Source organism: Drosophila arizonae, chromosome 4 (assembly GCF_054131065.1).
Source record: "Drosophila arizonae isolate 15081-1271.41 chromosome 4, UAZ_ARI_1.0, whole genome shotgun sequence".
In the NCBI taxonomy this organism is placed as follows: Eukaryota; Metazoa; Arthropoda; class Insecta; order Diptera; family Drosophilidae; genus Drosophila; species Drosophila arizonae.
In genome coordinates, this window is record NC_142924.1 from 5,133,016 (window position 1) to 5,155,590 (window position 22,575).

The 22,575-nt window shown below is 38.4% G+C and overlaps 1 protein-coding gene across 2 annotated transcripts; it reads right to left on the reverse strand.

Annotated features, from left to right (window-relative positions):
* Nucleotides 1-201: 201 nt before the first annotated feature.
* Awh (LIM/homeobox protein arrowhead) lies at nt 202-22,306 on the reverse strand. 2 transcript variants are annotated; one of them, XM_018009008.2, is made up of 6 exons: nt 21,589-22,306; nt 3,607-3,788; nt 1,662-1,879; nt 863-1,084; nt 508-633; nt 202-410 (listed from the first exon to the last, which is right to left on the reverse strand). In XM_018009008.2, exons 1-6 carry the CDS (start codon nt 21,592-21,594, stop codon nt 349-351), a joined length of 816 nt encoding a protein of 271 aa, XP_017864497.1. In that variant the 5' UTR covers nt 21,595-22,306; the 3' UTR covers nt 202-348. The 2 variants fall into 2 exon arrangements, with proteins under 2 accessions (XP_017864497.1, XP_017864496.1); XM_018009007.2 differs by having other exon boundaries at nt 851-1,084.
* Nucleotides 22,307-22,575: the final 269 nt, after the last annotated feature.

The following is a 22,575-nucleotide window of genomic DNA, read 5'->3' on the forward strand; positions in this document are numbered from 1 at the left end:
AGGAATGTATGTGTTGTGTTCTGAGATTTGTGTGGATCATGAACGACTGGACAAACAATGCTCAAAGCATCGAAACAGATTGATCAACTCCGATTGGGTTTGCAGCGAGTTTTCCATGTTGCAAGTTTTCATCTTCTTCTTCATTTTCTTTTGCGTTTTTTTTTCATTTCATATGAAATAAAATTTTGACTAGGAAAGGACGTTTTTGTTTGTATGTGTGTTTTCATAGATTTCTTGTTGCTTAAGTAGCAGCCCACAGCCAGCTAATGCCACAGCTCCAAGGATGATCCATTGGTCTGATCATCCACTGAGCTAGCGATGGGCACGCGCTGGCGAGGACTGCTGCAGTCACACCTCGCTGGGCATACAGTGAACGCTCGAATCCTGCGACAGTTCATCCATGGAGGATTCTAAAGGGGCAGACAAGAGAGAGAGAGAGAGAGATATGAAGAGCAAGAGTTAGTTTAGGCTTAAGTTGAGCTTTGCGCTTTCGTTTTGGACTCTTACCATGCGCTGGATATAGAGCCCCTTTGTTGCCATTCATATGCATGGGATTCTGTGCGTTATTCTGAAATGAATACGTTAACTGCAGGTTAATATGACGCGCAAATGAGCTTCCTTCCGGTTCGCGTACTGCAATCAGAAATCGTTTGTCAAAATTCATAAATTAGCAACGTCATATATATGATATGATATATGTATATAGATAGATTGATATAGATGTGGATATAGTAAGTAAGTATTAAGTTCTAGTTAATACAGCTACTTAATGTCTAGGGTGTTTTAGGCTGTTGTGGGGGCGTGGTGGGTGGCTGGTGGTCTGGACATGCTGCACTAATCCACTACTTACTTTTGTTCTTACCAGCATGTATGTGTTTTTTTTGACGCGCCCGCGAATTCTGAAACCAAACTTGCGTCACGCGCTTGCTCAGACCAGTTACTGACGCGATGCGCTCCAAATCCTGGCCATCCGGATTACTGTCAATCTGAAAGTTGGCCTGCAGCACTTGCAACTGCTCCTCGGTAAAGGTGGTGCGCACGCGTTTCGTTTTACTCTTGTGATAACCATCACCATCACAGCCATCTAAACAGAGAAGAAGAACAAATTGAAATGGAATTTCAGTTAGCAATGCGACCATAAACTCTACATATACACACATATACATATACATTTATAGATCTGGTGAGTACGTGCCTAAGCCTGTGTCTAAAAGCATTTTGACAGTAGACCAAATTGAAAATGTCAAAAGTGTTTATAGTTTATAGCCATGTGGCTGTTTGGCTGGCTGGCTGCCCGCCTTTATGGCCAACAGCTTCTTGGTGGTCAACAGCAACAACAACAACAGCGACAACGACAACGAGCACAAAACAACATTCTGAAGCCGATCACGTCGTCTGGCGCGTCGCGGCTTTGACTCTTTATGCCTCAGTTATGACACGATTTCATCAAGGAGCTGGCGACTACCTGGCGCTTAGTGCCCCGCCAAGCGTTCCAAATTGCCATACCGATTCGCTAGCAGCAGCCATACCGAACCATGCAACATGTTGCAGCACAGCTACTTATTTCATTTGCTTGCTTCGTTTCTGTTCCTCTGTTCCCCTGCTCTTTTCTCCTCCGCAGATTTCTTTTTATGACATTCTGATTTAGTGGTTCCGCTTACCGTCACTTGATGTGGTGCCACCCTCGACCGTTTCCAGATAATGAGCCTTGCAGAGCACCCGGTCATCCATGAGCGCAAACTGTTCCCCGGTGGACAATTGCCGTCCGCATTGATCGCAGGCAAAGCACGCCAAATGGAATACCAAATCGCGCGCTCGTCTCACCCAGTCGGAGGCGGAGATGCCGCGACAGCACTTCGAGCACTTGGCGCCGAAATTTCTGCAAAACAAAATTGAACGGAAATTGTTGTTAATTATCGATATGCCAACTGGTTTTTATATGTGTGTGTAAATACAAACATATAATGAATATGGACTGACTGCAGCTCTTTAAGAAATGCTTATATATATATATCTATATATAAGCATTATATCTAAGAATATGTATATATTATAAAGATATGTCTATAAATATAATATACATATATTATTATTATAAGATTGCCTTTCTAATGCTAATGGTAGCATTATTCTTTAATTGACTTCTCTAAGGCCAAGCTAGCGTTTTTCTAGCGTTTTGCTTGCGTTTTGCAAGCGTCAAACAAAACGCTTTGCGATTCCTTAGCGTTTTGTTGGCGTTTTGCAGGCGACAGACAAAATGCTGTTCTGCGTTTTTCTCGCGTTTTGCTGGCGTTTTTTAAGCGATATTCTGGCATATACAATATTTCACATCAATTATGCATGCATTGGGTAAAAGTTGGCTGTTTATAAAATCGACAATAATTTTCACGCGTTTCTCTAGCGTCTCTCGAATTAACCTTTGATTGTTTGTGCCTAAGCATGGGGCAAGTACTACTGCATGCATTCGATTTTATTTGACTGCTCGCGTTTTCCTCGCGCTGCTCGCTGCTCGCTGCCCGCTGCACGTTTTTCCAAGCGGAAGTTGCTGCGCGACTCTCTTGCGCCTGTGCGTTTTTCCAAATGAGTTGGCAACTTTGGCCGGCTTATTGTTAGCTTTTAAGCTTATTTTTACAAGCACAACATTGTGCCAAGATGACTGGACGACCGTGTGGCTGTATGGCTATGTGAGTGTATGGCTCTGTGGACACTGATGTCTCTATCTTCAGTTGCCGCCCCACCCAGCCCCCTGCCCCGTTGGGAGGCCTGGGCCCACAGCGCCCAATGCACACTTAAAATTCTTAACTTGAAAAATAAATATTTTTACAGCATCTCACGGCGCGTTTGTTTGTTTATTTTCATTTCGTTCGCCGTCGACACCGTTTTCCGCCTGTGTGGACAGCAACAGACCAAGCGACAGCTAGACATGTATGTGTGTATATGTGTGTGTAACTGTGTGTGTGTGCATCTGTAAGATACTTTGCTTGCAACTTGCATTTAAAGTCTGTTTCTCTCTCGCTCTCTCTCTCTCTCTCTCACTCTCTGAAAGTCGCTTTCGTCGCGTTTTGGCCGCATCTTTCGACTTGGCTGTTTATCTTAGGGATTAAGTCGCAACGTTGTCGAATTGTTACAATTAACCTTAGACTTTATTTTCCATTCGCTTATCATGTGTGGGAAAATATGTGGAAAACACTTGTGCACACAGCAGAAGAGTTGGGTAGAAATCAAACAATGATCGCATCGATTACAACAGGAGATATGTCGTGAAAGCGTGTAACAAATTGAAAACAGACAACGATATGCTATATAGATGCTGACACTGATTTAGTGTATATATAGACGATCGATAAATATCGATTTTGTCTATAACATAATGAGGTATATCGAAAAAGTTATCAATAAACAAAGATATGGTATATAGATGCTCTCACTGATTTAGTATAATATTCTTAAGCTTAGTCGTACTTTGTAAAGCGATCGATAACTAATCGATTTTGTCTATATTTATATATGGTATCAGATATAGGCATATGCCAAAGCTAAATCAGGCTTAGCCTCTAGATCGATAACTAATCGATCATATCTAGATATATGCATATGTATACTAACTTGCTGTAGTCGGCCTTGCAGTAGACCTGACGTTCCCTGATGAAGCACGACTGTTGGCGATCCAGCGGGCACATGCACATGCAACATCTGAGGCAATGGGCGTGCCACGAGCAGCCGCCAACCTCGAGAAAAAATCGATCCGAGATTGGTTCGCCGCACGCTGCGCAGGAACGCAGCTCAGTCTGAAATCGAACAGAAAATAAAAACCGATTTAGTTAAATAATCAAAGACAAATTAAAAACAATATAGGTAAATCTTTAACTCTATATACTACAATATATATTTGGGATATGCAGATATGTTTCGGTAAATATCATTTAAAGATCAGTGCACTCTGGCCGAACTTCTAGCTGAGAATGTAAATTGCTCCACAGGCCCAACAAAAGAGCGAAATTTATTTGCTCGTTTGATCTGAACTTTGAATGCCGAACCGGTTCACAGTGACATCTGTGGTACACTGATCTCAACTCTAATCGTAGCGCCCGTTTGGCATCTTTTGTTATGCTTTCTGCTGAAATCGCTCAATAAATCTATCGAATGTGCCGTCGGCTTCTGTTTTATATCTTTAGCTGCAACATTTAACTTATGAATGTGTATTAAAATTCCAACAACTAACACTAGGAAATGTCTATACAGAGGCAGACGAGTTTCTTTTGTTTTCTTTTTGTTGCTGTTTAGATCGAAATATAAGTAAAAAAAAAAAAACTTATGCTAATTGTTATCATTTCAGTATAGCTGAGTCGCAAATCGCAGTCACGATCACAGTTTGTGTCACAGTATTCGAGTCAAAGACAAAGACAACAAAAACAACTACTACTACAACAACAGCAAAAACCCGGCCAAAAACACAAACAATATTTAACTAATTTATGAGCCATCAGCTGTGTGGCTTATCCATATTCATTTCGCTTCGATTTTTCGACTGCATTTTATGCCGCTTTTCAAACTGTTCCACCAGTTCATCTCGCTATATATAGGTATGGGTATATGTTATATCTGATTTTAAATGGATTTTCTGTGTTCTCGTAATATATCAAGAACAACATTTAAATCAACAGCTACAACATTTGGAATTAATTTATTGTCAGTAGCAACTAATTGTTGGCCAAAATCATATTGGAGTTGGCTTTTGAATTAGGCTGGAAATTATAAAAGCAATTTATAGGCAAATTGTGCTTTTAGAAAACTGATAAAAAAGTTATTTAATTAAAATAATATTTAGATAAAATTACATTTGATATATGTATATTTTACACATAATGCTTAAGCATGATGTTTATTAATGATAATAAGAATATTTACGATACTGTAAGCACCTTTAACTGTGAATTCAAACTGCTCTATTTTAGCCTAGGGAATGCTCTGAATTCAGTTTGATATCCATTTAACAGCTCTTCTTTGTATATAGTATAGCATATATCTTTCAAGTCAGTTTACATATTCTTTGTACTTTCTTATCAATACTTCTCCATCTAGCATCCACTTTCAGCAGCTTCGTCTCTTCACTTGACCTTCGACAAATTGAATCGTTAGCCAAGCGATTTGAGCTTCTCAAAATTCTTCAAATGCCTAATTGCTACAATGCTTAATTAAATTGTTTTATAGTTTCGGCTACCGACAAACTTCAAGACTTCAGTTCCAATTAAATGTCGATTAATTCTTATTTTTTGTGCGGTTTAGTATAAAGCAGACTTTTGTCTAATTTAAAACGTTTCAATTTCTCTTGTTTGACTGAAGTGAACAAATTTTATATGTATATACAATATATAGCATCAAATGCAGAGCGCCTGGCTTTAAGCATTTAATTAATGGCCAGCGTTTTGCATATTTTCAAATTCATTAACAAAAAAGTGGAAAAAAGAAATAAATAAAAATTGGTTGACAATTTCCGTTGGAAAAAAAAATAAATAAGAAGAAGAAGACGAAATGAGGCAGCGGACAGTTTAAAATTGTTTTTCCATTAATCAAAGCGGCAGAGAAAATAAATTTACCGTTTTTTTTTTTACAAATTAATTGCTAGCTGCCAATGTTGCTCTTGTTTCTGTTGTTGTTGCAAAACAATTGTTGAATACTACATATATATTTTTTTGCAACAGTAGCTGGCAGCTTGTTATTAACTTTGGCTGACAAATTTTCAGTTAAAAGCAAATGCCGACAAGAGACAAAAAGACGTTGCCATTGACAAAAGATACAAAATAAATACAAATAGCTCGAGAGACATATGCACATATGATACAAAAGTCAATATATGTATATACACACATATATATATATATATTGTATATGTATAAGTATATCTGTCTGCCTTTAGTTATATAGCCAAACAAAAAGCTGGCCGTGACTAGGCCGCAGGAGGCGGCACAAGATCAAAGCCGGCTGCTCTCCAGCAACGCCTAGGCCAATTAATAAAAAAACAATAAACTATGCTCCATAGATCGATGCGCAAACTAAATAAATGTGACGCAGTTAAAGAAAAACAGCAGCTCAGAGTATTAGAAACAGCAACAACAACAACAAGAACAGCAGCAACAGCAGCAGTAGAAGCAAAGCAAAGCAAATATATTCATGACAATTTGTAGCTACAAGCTGCCAACTATTTATATATATATATATGTATTTATGAATACATGTGCATGTATACATTTGTATATATATTTTCATATTTTGAGGGTTAGTCATTTGGGTGGTTTTTGTTTTTTTTATGCCTGGGAAATTTGGCTTTGATATAGGAAATAAATAGCCGTCAAATGCAATATGGCCACCATCAAAGGCAGCAAGCAGGAGCAACATGTAGCTGCGCCTGTGCGCGCGTGTATCTCACAGATACGTATCTATAGCTATGTGTGTGTCAGTGTGTGTGTGTGCATGTGTGTGTGTGTGTGTGTGGCTATAACTACATGCTAACATGGTGGCTGCTGCTCATTTTTGCTGGCCGCTGCTGCCATTTAACTTTTCAACCGCGTCGCCTCGTGTGACACGTTTAATCGCGCGCCCTCCCCAGCGAGCGAGCCTGCGCGTTGACTGCCTGCCTGCCCCCTCGCTACCCCTGTTGTTGCCCCGATTCCTGCTGCTGCCCCTGTCCCCGTTCCTGCCTCTGTCTCTGCCCTGCCCGCCTGTCACTTTCGTTTAACTTTTCACATTGCTCGAGCGAGCGCGCAGGCAGGCGCCCAAAAACCCAGAAGCTGCTCGACTCGGGGTGTTTTTGCCAATTTGTTTTCCCGACGCCCGTTATGACACACACACACACACACTCACACGCACGCACACACTGGCACAGGCAAGGCCAGACATTGACTTCATATACATATATATATGCATTCATATGCCCCGCTGTTGTTATTGTTGTCATGTCTCTCTGTGCCCACTTCGGCAAAATATGCCCATTGTCAGAGCTGTGCCTGTGCCTGAAGTGGCATTTGGCTAGAATGTCATTTGGCTGTAATTGTAACTCATGAACGTTGAGGTTTTTGGCTTACAGTTGCATAAATCTGGCACAGCTTTGAATTTCAATAAGCCCAGCTGGGCCAGACAAACACATCACGAGAGGACATCAACTTTAATGTGCCCCATTTCAATTTGGATCTTTATCAGGCCAAGAGCTTGTGTATGGGCTATGTTAATGGACGGATGATGTGTGGCAGCTCATTGGATTAGAGATAGTGATTAGGGAGTTGAATTTTTGTTTTAAATGTTATTGGCATTGGTATTGGACTTTGTATTGATATTGATAGGAAGTTAAACGAAAATATTGAGGTTAATAATCATTATCATAATCATTAGTGTTAGTATTGCACTTGATATTGATATGAGGATAAATGCGGCATCTGAGTAAAATTATGAATATGAATGAATATATTGTAATTATAGTCATTAATATCATAGTAATTATCATGATCATAATCATAAGGCTGACTATAATAATTTTCATTGACATTATAAGTAACATTATTTTTATATATTATTATCATTGTCATTGGTATTGACATTGTGAATATCATTTTCATTGTATTGTATGAGAACATCATCATGCTTAGTCTTTCCTTCATTGACATTTTCATAATCATTAATGATATAATGATTAGCATTGTAATAGGTTTATATTACATTCAGACTACATCCACACACAGTTTCCTATGGGATTAACACACTCATTATTTATACCATTAGTAACTAACATAGCTTTAAGATATCAATCGCTTATCATCAAACTCTATTGACCTTTCAAGCCACACTTCCCAGTGCATCAAAGGCTACCTAGTTATCCAATCTGGTAAATATGGTAAGCATATTCTGCATACGCAACTCTTTCCAGTTATCTCTTAAATAAAGTTCAAAATTGATGACAACTACAAGCCATTATGAAGATTGTTCATGATTTCAGCTACTATAAAAGTCAATTCATTATCATATGGACAGAATTGAGTCGGATAAAAATGCTAAAAAGCCAGATAAAAGATTAAAGAGAAAAATATCTGCACATAATGATGGTAATATGAATAAACAAAAGAGATTATTAACAAATTTTATAGCACACAAGAGAGATATATATGCCCGATAAAGAACAAAAGAAAAAGTAGCTGAAAGAGCAGTTGAAGGTACTCAAAAACGGAATCCAATGCGGTTTGCTGACTTCTTGATTATGAAGAACTAGATAAGGCGGGCAGTTTGTAAATATGTCTTTCTCACATTTCTGCCGGCCATTGTCTTTGCTCTCTCTTTCTCTCTCTGTCTCTCATTTAGTATTTTGCTAGATATGTAAGTATGTATGATGTGTAGATATTATATAAGGGGAATGGCTTTAGATCGCTGTCTACGCAACCATAAAAATTCCAGGCACAAAACTTGCACCTTGCAACTTTTGCTCAAATGCCATAAATAACATGGCACATAAAGTGCGATACAAAAGGCCAGAGAGAATAGAACTATAAAACTGAATAAGAGAACAAAAATTCACAACGCGACGCTCAAGAGTATGCAATAAAATGCGCTCACACTTGACAGCGAAGTCTCTGAAGTGTGAGAGTGGGCCATAAAAGACGACAGATACTCATATATAGCCAGAGACATGTCTATGCATATCTAGAGAATTTCATGTAAATATAAACTGAAGCTAGTCAACAGTAGCCACACAACATAATAGAAAGAACTATATCATCATCATCTGCTGCTGCTGCTGCTGCTGCACGCCTCGAAGATCGATTACCCTAAAAAACGATTCACTCACAATTTTCACGTCATTGCGCAAATTGAGCGATCATCAATCGATCGATTGACGGCAGCTAGAGAGACACAAAATACAACTCTATATCTTTAGATATCTATATCAGTCAGACAAAAGCCCTTGGCCAGAGACTGAGACACTTTTTATGTTGGGTGACTTGTCATCTTGTCGAGGGACAAATGCTCGCCAAGCCAAAATAATGAAAATCAACAAATGTAAACAGCGTGAGAATGTTGCAGGCAACATGACAAAGCCCAGCAAACAACAAACACTATTGTACATATATATATATCTGTATATGTATATATATTTATATATCTCTATAACACATCTCCCATCTGTGGTCCACTTGTCGCTGTTTGCTTAAGGCCTTTGGCTCTCTATGTTAAGGCGCTTTAAAAATTGACATCAACAGCCATAATAATAGTAGTAATAATAATAATATTAACAATATGAAATATTGCAGACGGGCGCTAACGACTGCATAATTCTCGTTCGCAACGTATAGTAAATAAAGAGAAGCAGCAGCAATTTAATTCGAGATTTCGAGTGGCAAAACTTTGTGAGAGCAAATTTTTTGTGAGCTGCCACGCCTCCAAAGATCATATACATATATGTAATTTTGGGTAATTCAATAGAGCAGGTCAACTGTAATTTGGTAAAACTTTGGTATCCGCCTTAACAGACTTCCTTAGCCTTATTCAATGTACAGAGAGATAAAAAAAAAAACTCAAAACTAATATACCCTGCTCAATTCATGGACGAGCATAGCAATAGACAAGCGCCAGCTAACAATTAAAGCTTTATGAAAACAAAAATTTAGCTCAAAAGAAGCTTGCTCAGTTTTATAAAAACCATAAAAACGAGCCTCAGTCAAATAAATATTTTTCTTTTTATAATTTCTATTGTAAACACAAATTTATATAAATAAAAAATATATATACATATAGATATTTATTGTATTTCTGATCAAACTTTCGAAAGGAACAAAAAAAAAAATGAGACAGCTTTTAATTAGAGCTAACTTTTTGTTGAATTTCGCGTGGGATTTTATTTAAGGAATATATAGTATATAGTATATATATGTAAATATATATGTATATATGTTATTTATTATTTAAAATATGATGGCAATTTACACGTCGGCGTTTGTTTGGCGTTAAGATCGGCAACGTAGCTGATTGTTATTTAATGACTGCTCTTTATGAATGAAAATGAACGAAGGCAGATGAGCCAGGGGCGTTGCGGGAGCCATTGAGTGGGGGGCATGGCTCGCCCACGAGTCAGCCAGCCTACAGATACAGATACAGATACAGATACATTTAGTATACAATGCTCGTAGTCTCTGAGGCATCCATAAATTGGTTAAATGTTTACAAATATTTCACGCTACGCGTATGTGTGTGCGTGTGTGTGTGTGCGTCCATTGTGTGTGACTGCGTATGTGTATGTAAATATAGCTGTTGAATGCTGCAGAGCTGCAGCTATAGCTGTTGTCGCATCCATTGATCCAATCAAATTAATGGCCGCTATAACACGACAGACAAAAGCACAGAGAGAACAGCATCAGCATCAGCATCAGGCATCAACCCGAAGCGAAAGCTTTTCTATGGGAATACAGTGAATGCTGACTAAAGGCGAAATGCAATACAAATGGATTAAGCAATTGACTTGGGTAATATAAGAAAGATGGAATTGAGCCATGCTCGATATGGTTTATAGATTTAGATGTTTGTTTATCTAATGTATAATAGAGGAATGACCTTAAGAACTAGTTTTTATTTAGGGATTATGTTTGGGGAATGATTTTTGTGAGCGGTGCAAAAAGTGAAATATAAAGAAACTAAGAAGAGGAAAGAGATAAGAAAAGAAATTGACACGAAGTAGGCTTTCTAGAGAGAGAGAGAATGAGTGTCATTACAACTGCAAGCAAATTTGACAATGAACTAGTTCCAAAACACAGTTTCTTAACAATTATAGAATTTCTATTTATAGAATAAAATAAGAAAATATAAGAGCGAAGAGATATTGAAAGAATGAAGGTAAGTAAGAGTAGGTAGGCTGTGTACTATCGTAACTGCTAGTAAATTTAGAGGCTGATTCCAAGCTGAAATGAGTCTCTATAAATAGAAACTAGCTATAGCTATAGCTATATATATAGTAAATACGAGAGAATATAAGAAGAAAAAAACTTAGCTGGAGAGAAGCGAACCACTTGTAGGATGAACTGAATATGGAACTAGTAAATGTAATCAACTCTTGATATAGAACAAAATGAAAGAAATAGTCATTATTAGCTCTGCTGTAAGTCAGTAAGAGTAGATTATGTGGTACCCAAACTGAACCAGTTCCAGGCTGAGCTGAACACCGTAGTAGTTCTAACTCCCAAGACGACTCAACCAAGTATTCATATAAAATGCTGATTGACATTTAATTGACAGCATTGCTTTCATCGCTAGCGCATCTTCACTGTACTGCATCCAAGTGCAACACGATGCTACAACGCATTCACGTCCAGATCAACATGGAGGCTGACGTTGAGTCCTGCTGCGAGTCAGCAAACTTAATTACCGCTTTATGTCAATGGCCCAACATGTTTTTGCTAAATTTATCAGCGTTATTAAATTTTATCACTGGCGACAAAATGTGCATATGCCATTCAATTTTCACAACATATTCACACATCACACGCACACACATAGATACAGTTTTACAGTTGCCGGTTGGAATGAATCTGCACAGCCAGCAGAGCTGGGGCAGGGGCTGGGGCTGGGGCTGGGACCATTGGCGGCTGGGCCACAGACAAGCGCGCTTCTGGCCTAGGCAAATATTATGACGGCAATCCATGCCAAAAAGGTGGCCTAGACAGAGATAGAGAGACAGATAGAGATAGAGAGAGAGAGCGGGTTGCGGCAAGTGTAAAAGTTGGCACGCACATGGCGGTTTAGCTGGACTTTTTGTTGGCGTAACATCGTAAAATATTTTACGGCCAATAGGTCCAGCGAGCTGCCAACGTTTTTATGGCCAAATACTCTTTTCTTTAGCGCTGTCAGCTGCCCGTTTGTGTCTGCCTAGCTGCAAAAACTTAGCGGCTAAATAGCCACTAACTTAGCCAACTCCCCTGCCAAAAAGCCAGCCAATTGCATTTTCATTACCAAAACATTTCTCTCTCACTCCCTCCCTCTTTCACTCTCCACTTTCTTAACAAGTATTATTCATATGACTTGAGCAGCAATAAATAAAAATATAAATTTAATTAAAATGCCAAAAATAAACGAAAATTGTATACACATGTACATCTATATGTATATATATATTTGTATATGTTTATAGTATATTGAAATTGTTTTGGGACTAACGCGATGACAAAGTCGCGTCTCAGCAACAATCTTTAATGGTTATATTGTTGGGGACGGTGTGTTGACAAGTTATTACCCCGATCAGGCGACGACTTAAAATGTCGCACTTTATTACACTACAAAACACAAAACTCAACTCAACTCAAGTCAAGTCAACTCAATTCGATTCCAGGCCCAAAGCCAGAGAGACAGACGGACGGCAGACGGACAGACAGCATCCATATGCTGATCTTCCCAACGATCAGGCACAAAACAGGGCGTATAACCCAAAGACCGTTGACTTGGTCTGGCTTGGTCTGGCTTGGCTTGGCTTGGTGTTTTACAGCCAGGTTGTTGTTGTTGGCAAACATTGGGCTTTGTGTGCGCTCCCAGACGCGTTTTATTATAACTGTGGCTCGCCTCATACCAAATAAATTTCATTTTAATACTTTCTTCGTTTTAGTTTTCGTATATTTTATTGGACTACGAAATGAAAGAAGAAGAAGAAGCAGCAGCAGAAGCAACAGCCACAGCCAAGAACCTCTTGAAAGCGATTTGCATACACAAGCGTTCTCACGTTTTTCCCACCACCAAGCTGATAATCCACAGCAGCCCAAGAGATGCCACTTGATAGATCGTTGGATCAGCTGCAGCTAATACCGTTTGAACTGTGGCTGCTGTCGCTGCCGCTGCCGCTGCCGCTGCTAGCCATTTCCATTGGCCATAAACATAAACAGGTGGCAATATTCATTTGCATAGACAACGTTTTCATATTAAATTTCAAAGCGTTCGACGACATTCCGTGTGCCACGCCGCCCCCCCGCGCAGTGGCAGCTACGTAAATTGGTATTCGATTTGACCATGTCTATATGTCTCACATTTGTCGTTGTTGTTGTTGTTGTTGCCGAAAGAGGTAGCCCTACATTTGGTATGGGTTTTTATACCCTGAACCCATTGAAAATGGGAAATCAGGGTATAATGGTTTTGTGAAAAGTATGTAACAGGCAGAAGGAATCATCGCAGACCCCATAAAGTATATATATTCTTGATCAGCACGACGAGCTGAGTCGATATAGCCCTGTCCGTCTGTCCGTCCGTCCGTCCGTCCGTCCGTCCGTCCGTATGAGCAAAAGAATCTCAGAAGATATAAGAGCTAGAGAGCTGAAATTTGGCATGCATACTCGTGTATACCATAGGCAGTACAAGTTTGCTTTATTTTTTCGATAACTCGTCCGATAACTTTTTTATCGAGAATAATCGAAAAATCGACTTGGTTTTTTCAGCATAATTTTAACACTTTTAGACCTGGAGACTTCATATTTGGGTTGTATATAAAGTTAGTGGATACAAAGATTTTGTAATTTGCAGATTTTGGATACCACGCCCCCTTCTCCCCCAATTTGTAAAAGTACTAGTACTAGTACTTTTCAAGTACTAGAGACTTGTGCTTTGGAATGTACACATATTTTAACCATATGATTACGCTCTGAAAGTTTCATTAAGATCGTATGTCTACAAAAGAAATTATTCAACAAATAATTTCTCATATTATTGCCCACATTGCAGCGCAGCCCAAGCGCAGTCGCTGCTAACTGCGCAGTCAGCAGAGCACGTGCTTATAAGTGCATGTGTATGTATGTGTGCATAAAAGAAGTCCAGACTGATTAGAATATCAGCTTGGAGGGTTCAGGGTATCTCCTAGTCGAGCAGTCTCGACTGGAGCCTTCTTACTTGTTTGTTTTTGTTTCTTTTTTATTTTATTTTTTTTCTTCGATTTTTAGTCACTTTAGAACAGATTCGAGAACTTGTTTCGACCTGTTGCCTTTGAAGTTTGCCCAACAAAAAAAAATTGAGCTTATAAATCTTTAAGCAACATTTGAAACCAATTCTGAATAAGCTATTTGCATAGAAAAAAAAACGTCATATTTCTTTGAGCATAAATTCAATTTTCATTTCGATTAGGAAATGCATAAATTATCAGCTTAATATGAACATAAAGTTTTTACCTTTAGCTGAATAATTGATCTTTACTATCGAATTGCAAATGTTGTCTCTCAACCTTACTACCTTTCTCCCCTCTCACTATCTCTCACTCGCTCTCTCTCTTTTCCCTCAATTTAAATAAAATACTCAGCTGCAAGTGCCATTTTTTATTGCCACTCATTAATTATTTTCTGCCAAACGGCAGTTGTGCAAACAACAGAGAGAGCGTGCGAGTGCTAGAGGGAGACAAGGAGCGAGTCAGAGTGAGAGGGCAAGCACGCTTTTACCGGTGTGAGTCGCGACTCTTGCCGATCTGTCAGCCAGCACACTCGCTAACAAATCGCCCGCAAGTCTCATAGAATTTCGACACGCGTAGCTTTTTTTTGTGCGATCTATCTAACTAGGTATACCCTGTAAGCGAAGGGTAGCATGGCTGCGGGCTAAAGTTTGACAGAGCAGAGCGTGTGTAGCAGGTAAAAGGCGAGCTAACTAAGATACTAAATAATATATGTATCTGAATGAAATGTTAAGAAATGTATCTTTTGGTATATGTATCTATATGAAATGCATTTCAACAAATGTATCTTGGGGCTTATGTACATATCTGAATAAAATGATGTTTAACTAAATTTAGCCTATGCAGTTAAGCATTCAAGAAATAAACCAAAAATATATAAAATATATATATTAAGTCTTTCTTGAGGTTCATGATTGAATAAAAAATTATTAAAAGAACTATGAAAATATTACATAGAGCTCTGATAATTATAATATTGACTATATTTATTATACAATATTTTATTATACAATAAATTTACTTGATATCGTAAATTTTTCATTCCGAAAACCAAAGGATTGCTGAGGATCCCTAAAGCTCATAGACACCCCTAGTTCCTAGAGCTCCTAAATCGCAGTTGATGGTGAAGTATTGCTTGTCCATTCAAACCCTAGGTTCTTCAACTGCCTTAGGGCATACTAGAGCATCGAATTGAAAGGTGAATCGAATGTCTGATTGATTGACGCACATGGCTTAGCTTCTAAGACACACATATGTCATCATCCAGTCGAACATGAATCGACATGATAGATGGATGGCCCAACAGACGACGTCCTAGACTAGCGCAGATCGTCTTCCACTCAAGCACTCTATAGAGAGCGTCTACAGAGTCACTTTCCGAATCAATATCGCTACCACGCCCACCACACTTATAAGATTTAGTGTTCATCCCTAAATACATTTAATTGCCTTTAATACGCTAATTAAATATGCATTCGTCGCCCTATAAGGCAGCTAGCCAGCTCACATCACGGCTTTAACATTGTATGAAAATAAAGTGTAAATTCGCTTCGGCTTATTAAAAAATTCCGGTTTTTTGCACATCATATACAAACCTTTATTTTATTTTCTTTTATTGCCTTTACCGAATATTTTAAGCATTCATCATACAAGATGAGACGCGCAGACGACAGAGAATCTGAATGCCTTTTTGTCTTTTCGTCAAACATCAATAAGACGACGTCGGCAGCGACGTCAGCAGCGCATTGTGTAAAGCTGAATATTTTGTTTTATTTCATTTCTTTTGCATTTTTTGCTATTTAATTTTGTTTTTTTTTTTTTCGTTTTTCAGTTTTTATTGAGCAGCGACTACAATTAATTAGTTAAATCTGCATTTTGCATAAATTAATAATAATATTTTAATATTTGCTTTCGTCTGTTTTTTATGGCTTTTACTATTGTTGTTGTTGTTGTAGTTGTTGTTGTTGCTGTTCGGCACACAAAAATCGCGTCTTTTATTTTGAATGCAAATTTTGTTGTTTCTTTCGGATCGTCGATGTTTATGTTTAAACAATAAATCAAGCTAGATATCGCAGCTGAATTTATGCCGCTGCTCCGTATATTTAATTTATCTAGAAGCTGCCCAAAGACAACTTTTAGCAGGCGGCAAAGACAACAAAGCCAAAATGAAAATCAGTTCAATTTCTCAACGAGCTACTGTGCTTAGATGGACGAGGCTAGATAAGCTGCTAGCTGCCTTTTTTCTGGCCAATTGTTAAGCAATTAAATACCAATATTTTCCAATAGAAACAGCTAGAGTGTGTGTGAGAGCGAGAGAGGGAGGCGGACGGGGAGGAAGAGGCAAAGATTGGCTATGGAAAACTAATGAGAAAATCGTCTAGAGGCAAACATTTATTTTGCCAAACGATGAAAGTTTGTGGCAAATGTAAAATTAAATCGAATTGAAAACATACAGAAGCAAGAGGCAGGGGTAGGAGCAGGAGCAGGGCAGGAGCAGGGTTAGAGTCAGAGACAGAGTGAGAGCCAGAGGGCTGACTGAATTTTTAGGGGCGGAATTCGTGTCTCGAGTGCCATTGACAGGCGACAATGGGCAGATAGAAGTTGCAATGATTTGTGGCATTTTACAATTTTATTTGCCGCCGTTGGACGTCGAGCCCCTTTTTGCCGTGTGCATCATTTGTAAGCCAACTAAGCGTCCTTTAAGGACTATTTTGCGGATGCACTCGACAGAACAATGCCCGCACAGAGCACTTCGATGCGATGCTTCGTCTTCTTCTTGGCTCTCTTGTGCCTTTTGTGTCATGTTTTCAGCCGGCTGTGGCGTCTGCATTTGATTTTCATTTTCAGAATTTTCACAGTTACCTGCCAAAAAAAAAAAAAAAAGTACCACTGAGAGCGAGAGAGAGAGGGAGAGGTATACAAATTGCAACGGCACGCATGCGCAACCTCTGGCCCAGGATACAGAAAACTGACCACTGAACAGAATAGCTATCGAGTTTGTTTTCTTGTTTCTCAGCCTCTTTCCATTGTCTACGGAGCTGTGCAACAAATGTGTGATATTTGTTTGTCTTTTGTGCCTGATCTGGGCAATTGGCTCAAGTCAAGATGCATGCAGCATTTGGCTATTGTTGCCGACTCCTTGTCAGCATTGTCACGCCACGCCGCAGTTGTCAATTAGACACTGGATGCCCTCGGTTGCTAGCCAAAATCCAATTACGAGTGGGCTATTGCCAGCCGCTTGACCAAGCCACCAAGCCAGCTGGCCGGGCCCGAACGGGCCTCAAATATTGTCATGCCTTAAGCTGGCTGGCACGCGTTGCCACAATGCTGCTTCAATTACACCTTGTGCGGGTCTTTCAGCTTGCACCTTTTGTATCTCGAGTAGATGTTGTAATAAGCGCAGATTTCGTCTCTTTCTTATCGTAAGTAGCTGTTGTGATAAGCGCATAATGCATAGGTCGAGGCAGTAAATTCTTCTCTACGTCCTCAAAGATTTTCTTGAGGCAGCTTAGCTCTCTTTGACTTTATAATGTAAATACTTTGGATTCGCTTTATTGAAATTCTAAATATACGAAATTCTCTATGAGATATGCATTAATATATGCTTGAGGTATTCTCTATTATAAATCACAGAATAGCCTTTATACTATTTTTCTCTACAACTGTCAATCCATCTTTTGTTTAATACCGAAATGCTTAATTTTTGACTTAGTCAGTAGGTTTTTTAGATCTAAAGAATTATCTTCAAGGTGAATATTTAAAAAAACAATAAGTCCATTTCCATATTATGTAATGTATTAGAAGGTAATCCCCGTAACTGTCAGCTCGTGCGTCAGAAGTCTACAGAAGTCTTATTGGCTCTACTTTACGGTCTTCTTTTGTTCTCCCTCATAAATATGCTAAAAATATGATTTATTCTATTTTAATAGCATATAAATCTTATTCAAATATTGCCTAGAAATATTGATAATGATGAATTTTATTATAATTAATCTGGATTTTATGAATTATATTATAATTAATATGGGTGAGATCTAAGCTAGATGTTTGAGGAAAGATTGTTGCGTAAGAACTGGCAAATGAGTGTAGAAATTCCAATTCAAAAGCAGAGCTCCAAAGCAGACAATTGGATTGAGTCTTAAGCGAAACATAATAATAAGTCTTGATAGCTTCATGTATATAATTAATATCTCTAATATAAAATCACTATCTTTCTAATAAAATTGTCTTTCTAACATTCATCTATTACAATATCTTTATTATATCTCTAATAATATTTTTATCTATTTTTAAATAACATATAATATCTTCCTAAAACATTCTATGTCCCAAAAGCTGACTCATGGCAATACCCAACATTGCCAATAGCCACATATTAAATTATATGGAATCTAGCCTAAGTGACACTTGGAAGCATATTGAAGACAAATTGTTAATCGTAAAGCCCAACTCAAGAGCATTCAGATGCCAAGTTAATTATAACTTATCGCATAGTTCGCAATTCAGAAACAAGCTGCTTGCTGTTTCTCTCACTCTCTCTCTCTCTCTCTCTCTCTCTCTCTCTCTCTCTCTATCAATATTATTATTATTATTTTATTTTTTTAGAGGCGTTAACAATTTTTTCGCTTTTTTCAATTTTTGTTTTCAGATAATTTCCTCGTGAATTATTAATGAAAAATCATTAATTGAAATATGTATATTTTATAGTTGCCTTGCACACATTCGACATTTAAGCGCTTCAGTATTTATGCCTCGGCTACAAAAAGTAATACCAGAAAAAAGAACAACGTTTTTAATTGAATATTCATAAGCTGCGCTTTGTGGCGTCATATATACATTTATAGAGAAAGAGAAAGAGAGAGAGAGTTGTATGTAGAGGGGGGTATCTAGCTACACAACTGGGGCGGGTCAAGATCGATGATGTCAAGTTAGAAAAGGGTCTTAAGCCCGGATCTATTGTTGTCCAGTTGCGGCTTAGAACTGTTGACATATGATTTTGAAGCCGTGTTGTAAGCCCTGCTGCTGCGGCTTTTTCTCTAAGATCTCCCGCTGTGCATATTGACAGTTATTAAAGGCCACGATCGATGCTATAGCAAAGCCAAGCGTTTATTTAGGCTCATGCGCTCATCTGCTTTCGATTTGGTTTATTTTATTCGTCTTTTGGCTTTGCCCATTTACGTGGGCCTAGTACAATTATTGGCTAAGCCGTCGAAGCTTGCCCACAAAATATGTTCGAATTTTGAAATTTTCGATTTTAAATTTATAACACATTTTAGCCTTTTATGCGGCGAACCAATAAGCGTCAGCACCTTGTCTAATTTGCTATGGTAATGAAAATTATGTTTATGGACAAAGCCATGCAAAATACAAAATCCAAAACCGAATTTATATACATATACACACTCATATATATGAAAAAATGTAAAAGATTGCGGGCATAAATCATGATTGCTCGATCTGCCAACTCATGGCTGTCTCTGGTACAATATTTACAATTCTTACAACATTATATTCCATTGAATCCTGTGGGTGGCTCAGCACTTGCGTCAGAGTTCACACAAAGCACACAGCGGGCGGTTGTTAAGATAGAAGATAACTGAGGATGTGACTGACTGGGAAATACCAAGTACTTAGTACTTATCATAATTCTTAAGCTGTGTAGACATTTCGGTAGTCAACATTGGGGTATTATAAAAACAAATATTACTAGCTCTACCTATGGCATTCTAGAATATGTATATGCTATTTCAAGACACTAGCTTCAGTAGATCTCAAGATATGTGAACTACTCTACTGACTTCATATATCATATCATTAATATGCTCATATATCTTTATTACAATCTACTTTCAGCCTAACCAGCTGTAGCCACAACAGTCATACCCTCTCCTCACCCAATTTGCTTGGGTATATTTGAACACAATTTCTATAAAACTTGAGTTACGGCAAATCTTTTGGCTTCAAAATCGATTAAACGCTTCGCAGTCCCAAAAATACAAAAATACAAAAAGACAACAACAACAAATTCAAGTATATACTTTCTGGCCATGTTTTGAATGAACAGATTTGAATTTAAGCGACGTCATGAGCCTGGGCCACAAAAGATTTAGAAATTAAAAACGTTAACTAATGATAAACGCGCCTATGATACGGAGACCCCAACTGCACAGGCTGCCTCTGCAACACAGCCAACCTCTCCCCTGCCACCACTCGATTTGGAGCCACATAATTCGAGTGTGTGGGCTTGGGACATGGTCGTCAATCCGATATACAAAAATCCGTTTGCCATATCGTCGAGCATGTTGCACCCCATGGCGCGATTTGTGTGCTTTTAATATTCACCGACTCGCGCTGCGACTGCGACTGCGGCTGAGGCGGAGACTGCGACTGAGGCGGAGGCTGCGACTGAGGCGGAGGCTGTCGTCTGTCTGTTTTGAAAACTCATCGTTTTCGAAAAGTTATTAGTACGGTTTGTCCAGACAGTTGATGGCTTTGAATAGGCACCATGGGCATTGTTTTTAGATCCACCAAGCCAGCTCCCCCTTGTCCCGGCCTGGGCCCTTACTATATCCATATACAACTAACGCCGCCTGTTGCGTCCCAGCGGGTTTTTAGTTCAATATCTATTCAGCACGTTTTCTAGGTCAATCGAAAGGTTTTTACATGTGCATCAATTAAAACGGCTATAAGCCAAGATCTGTATATATCTAGCGGGAAATGCGTGGGTGTCTATCTATAAACAATGAGCTTGAAAATTAAAAAGCATTTCAGAAAACTCATTTTGGGCTTAGGTTTTATCAATTGTGTAGGGCGGTTGATGAGTCGTTTAGATGAGACTTTCATAATGTCTCTAATATCTTTGAAAATATCTATAAAATATCTATAAAAGCTAGGCAAGAATTGAATGAAGGAGAAATTAAATAAGTGCAAATGTTTGTATTGAATATACCTATAAAGTATAGAAATAAATATATTTATCATATTTATGATTTTTTTATTATCCTATAGAGCTTACAATGTAATTTGATCTGATCAGTTATGCTTGAGTTTCTAAGTTTCTTTTACATGGGAAGCTGACTTGTCCATGATTTCAAAGAATGACCAATTGCAATCTATGCAATCATAGAACCTCTATAACGTGTGTCATTTTAAGAAGTTTAACCTATATAGAAAAACCTTGACTCGGCATCGAAATCATGTCGATCCATTCTTTAAACAAGAATTTAAAATAAATATTGTATCCTTTTAATGTTTTAGCATTGGAAGATAAGATATAATAATGGCAAATGATAATTTTAATTTAGATAAATAGATCAAAGAAAAGTTTCTTATGTGAAACTTCTATATAGCCAGGAATTGAATATATTTAATATTGAACAAAAATTATAAACAGAATTTTACATCGATTTTGAAAGTTTCTTAAGATCCAATCAGTCCAATAAGTATACAGTTCTAAGCCAAGATTTGTGAACCATGTCTAGGGGCTAACTAAATAAACAAAATTATCTGTTATTGTTCATATTTATAGTAAACAACATTCATCTACTAAAAATTATCATCAACTAAAAATCGATTCAGTTGACTCTCAATATTAGAAATTCCTTTCAAACTTCCCTTAAAATTCCTTTAAGCCTAATGCTTACCTTCATTTTAATTGCCTCCACAATTTTGGCGATTTTTAATCCAAGTCTTTTGCACAAAAAATAGTTATTAAGCCAGCTTTTTGCTGTTGTTTTATCAGTATTCTTATAGACGATCTATGCAGATCGAAATGTTTTTGACGACTTGATCAGTTGGTCAAGCGTCCAACAATTGACACCAAATGCATGCGAATTGATTGCATAAGTGATATCGAGACAATAAATGCGAGTGTGCGTGTGTGTGTGTGTATGTGATAATAGATATGAGAATTTTGCAATAATTTATAGCAACACTTTTTGTTTTTGTCGATTAATTAGCACATTTGAAATTTTGAAAAATTGTTCACTGATCTGCGATATTTGTTTTCCTTTAACTATTTTTTTTTTTTACATATTTTATTTAAATTGAATTCAATAATTCTGATGATGTTTTTTGCCGACGCTAAAAATTAGCAGCGGGCTGCTTATCAGACGGCGCGAACGCGTGGCGCGATAACAGACGCCAGTTACGGACTTGGCGATATTGTAATGTAACTCCGGCTCTCAGACGTGTGAGTTGTTATTGTTGTTGCTGCTGTTGTTATTGTTGTTGTTATTGTGGTTGCTGTTGCTGTTGCTGCTAACGGACAACGACCAGCGGCTGCGACGGCTCACGAGCGACACGTTGTTACAGCAGCGAGGCCAGTGCATAAACTGCCGGCGCTCTAGCCTCATAAGCCATGGCACAGCATGGATGTGACGACGACGACGACGACGACGGCGACGACCCGGTTTCGAGAGTGGTAGCAGCATAAAGCAAACACACAAACACAGAGGCACTCACACACACACACACAACCACACGTTGGTAGAGCCACCACCGGTTGCAAAAACTCGCTCAACTGGTTTTTCGGTTTTCGCTTGGCTCTTGATTGGTTGCCATGGCGGCCGCTCAAACGGCCACGCCCCTCACGCTAGCTGAGCACGCGTGGAACGAGTTTCGCCCAACGT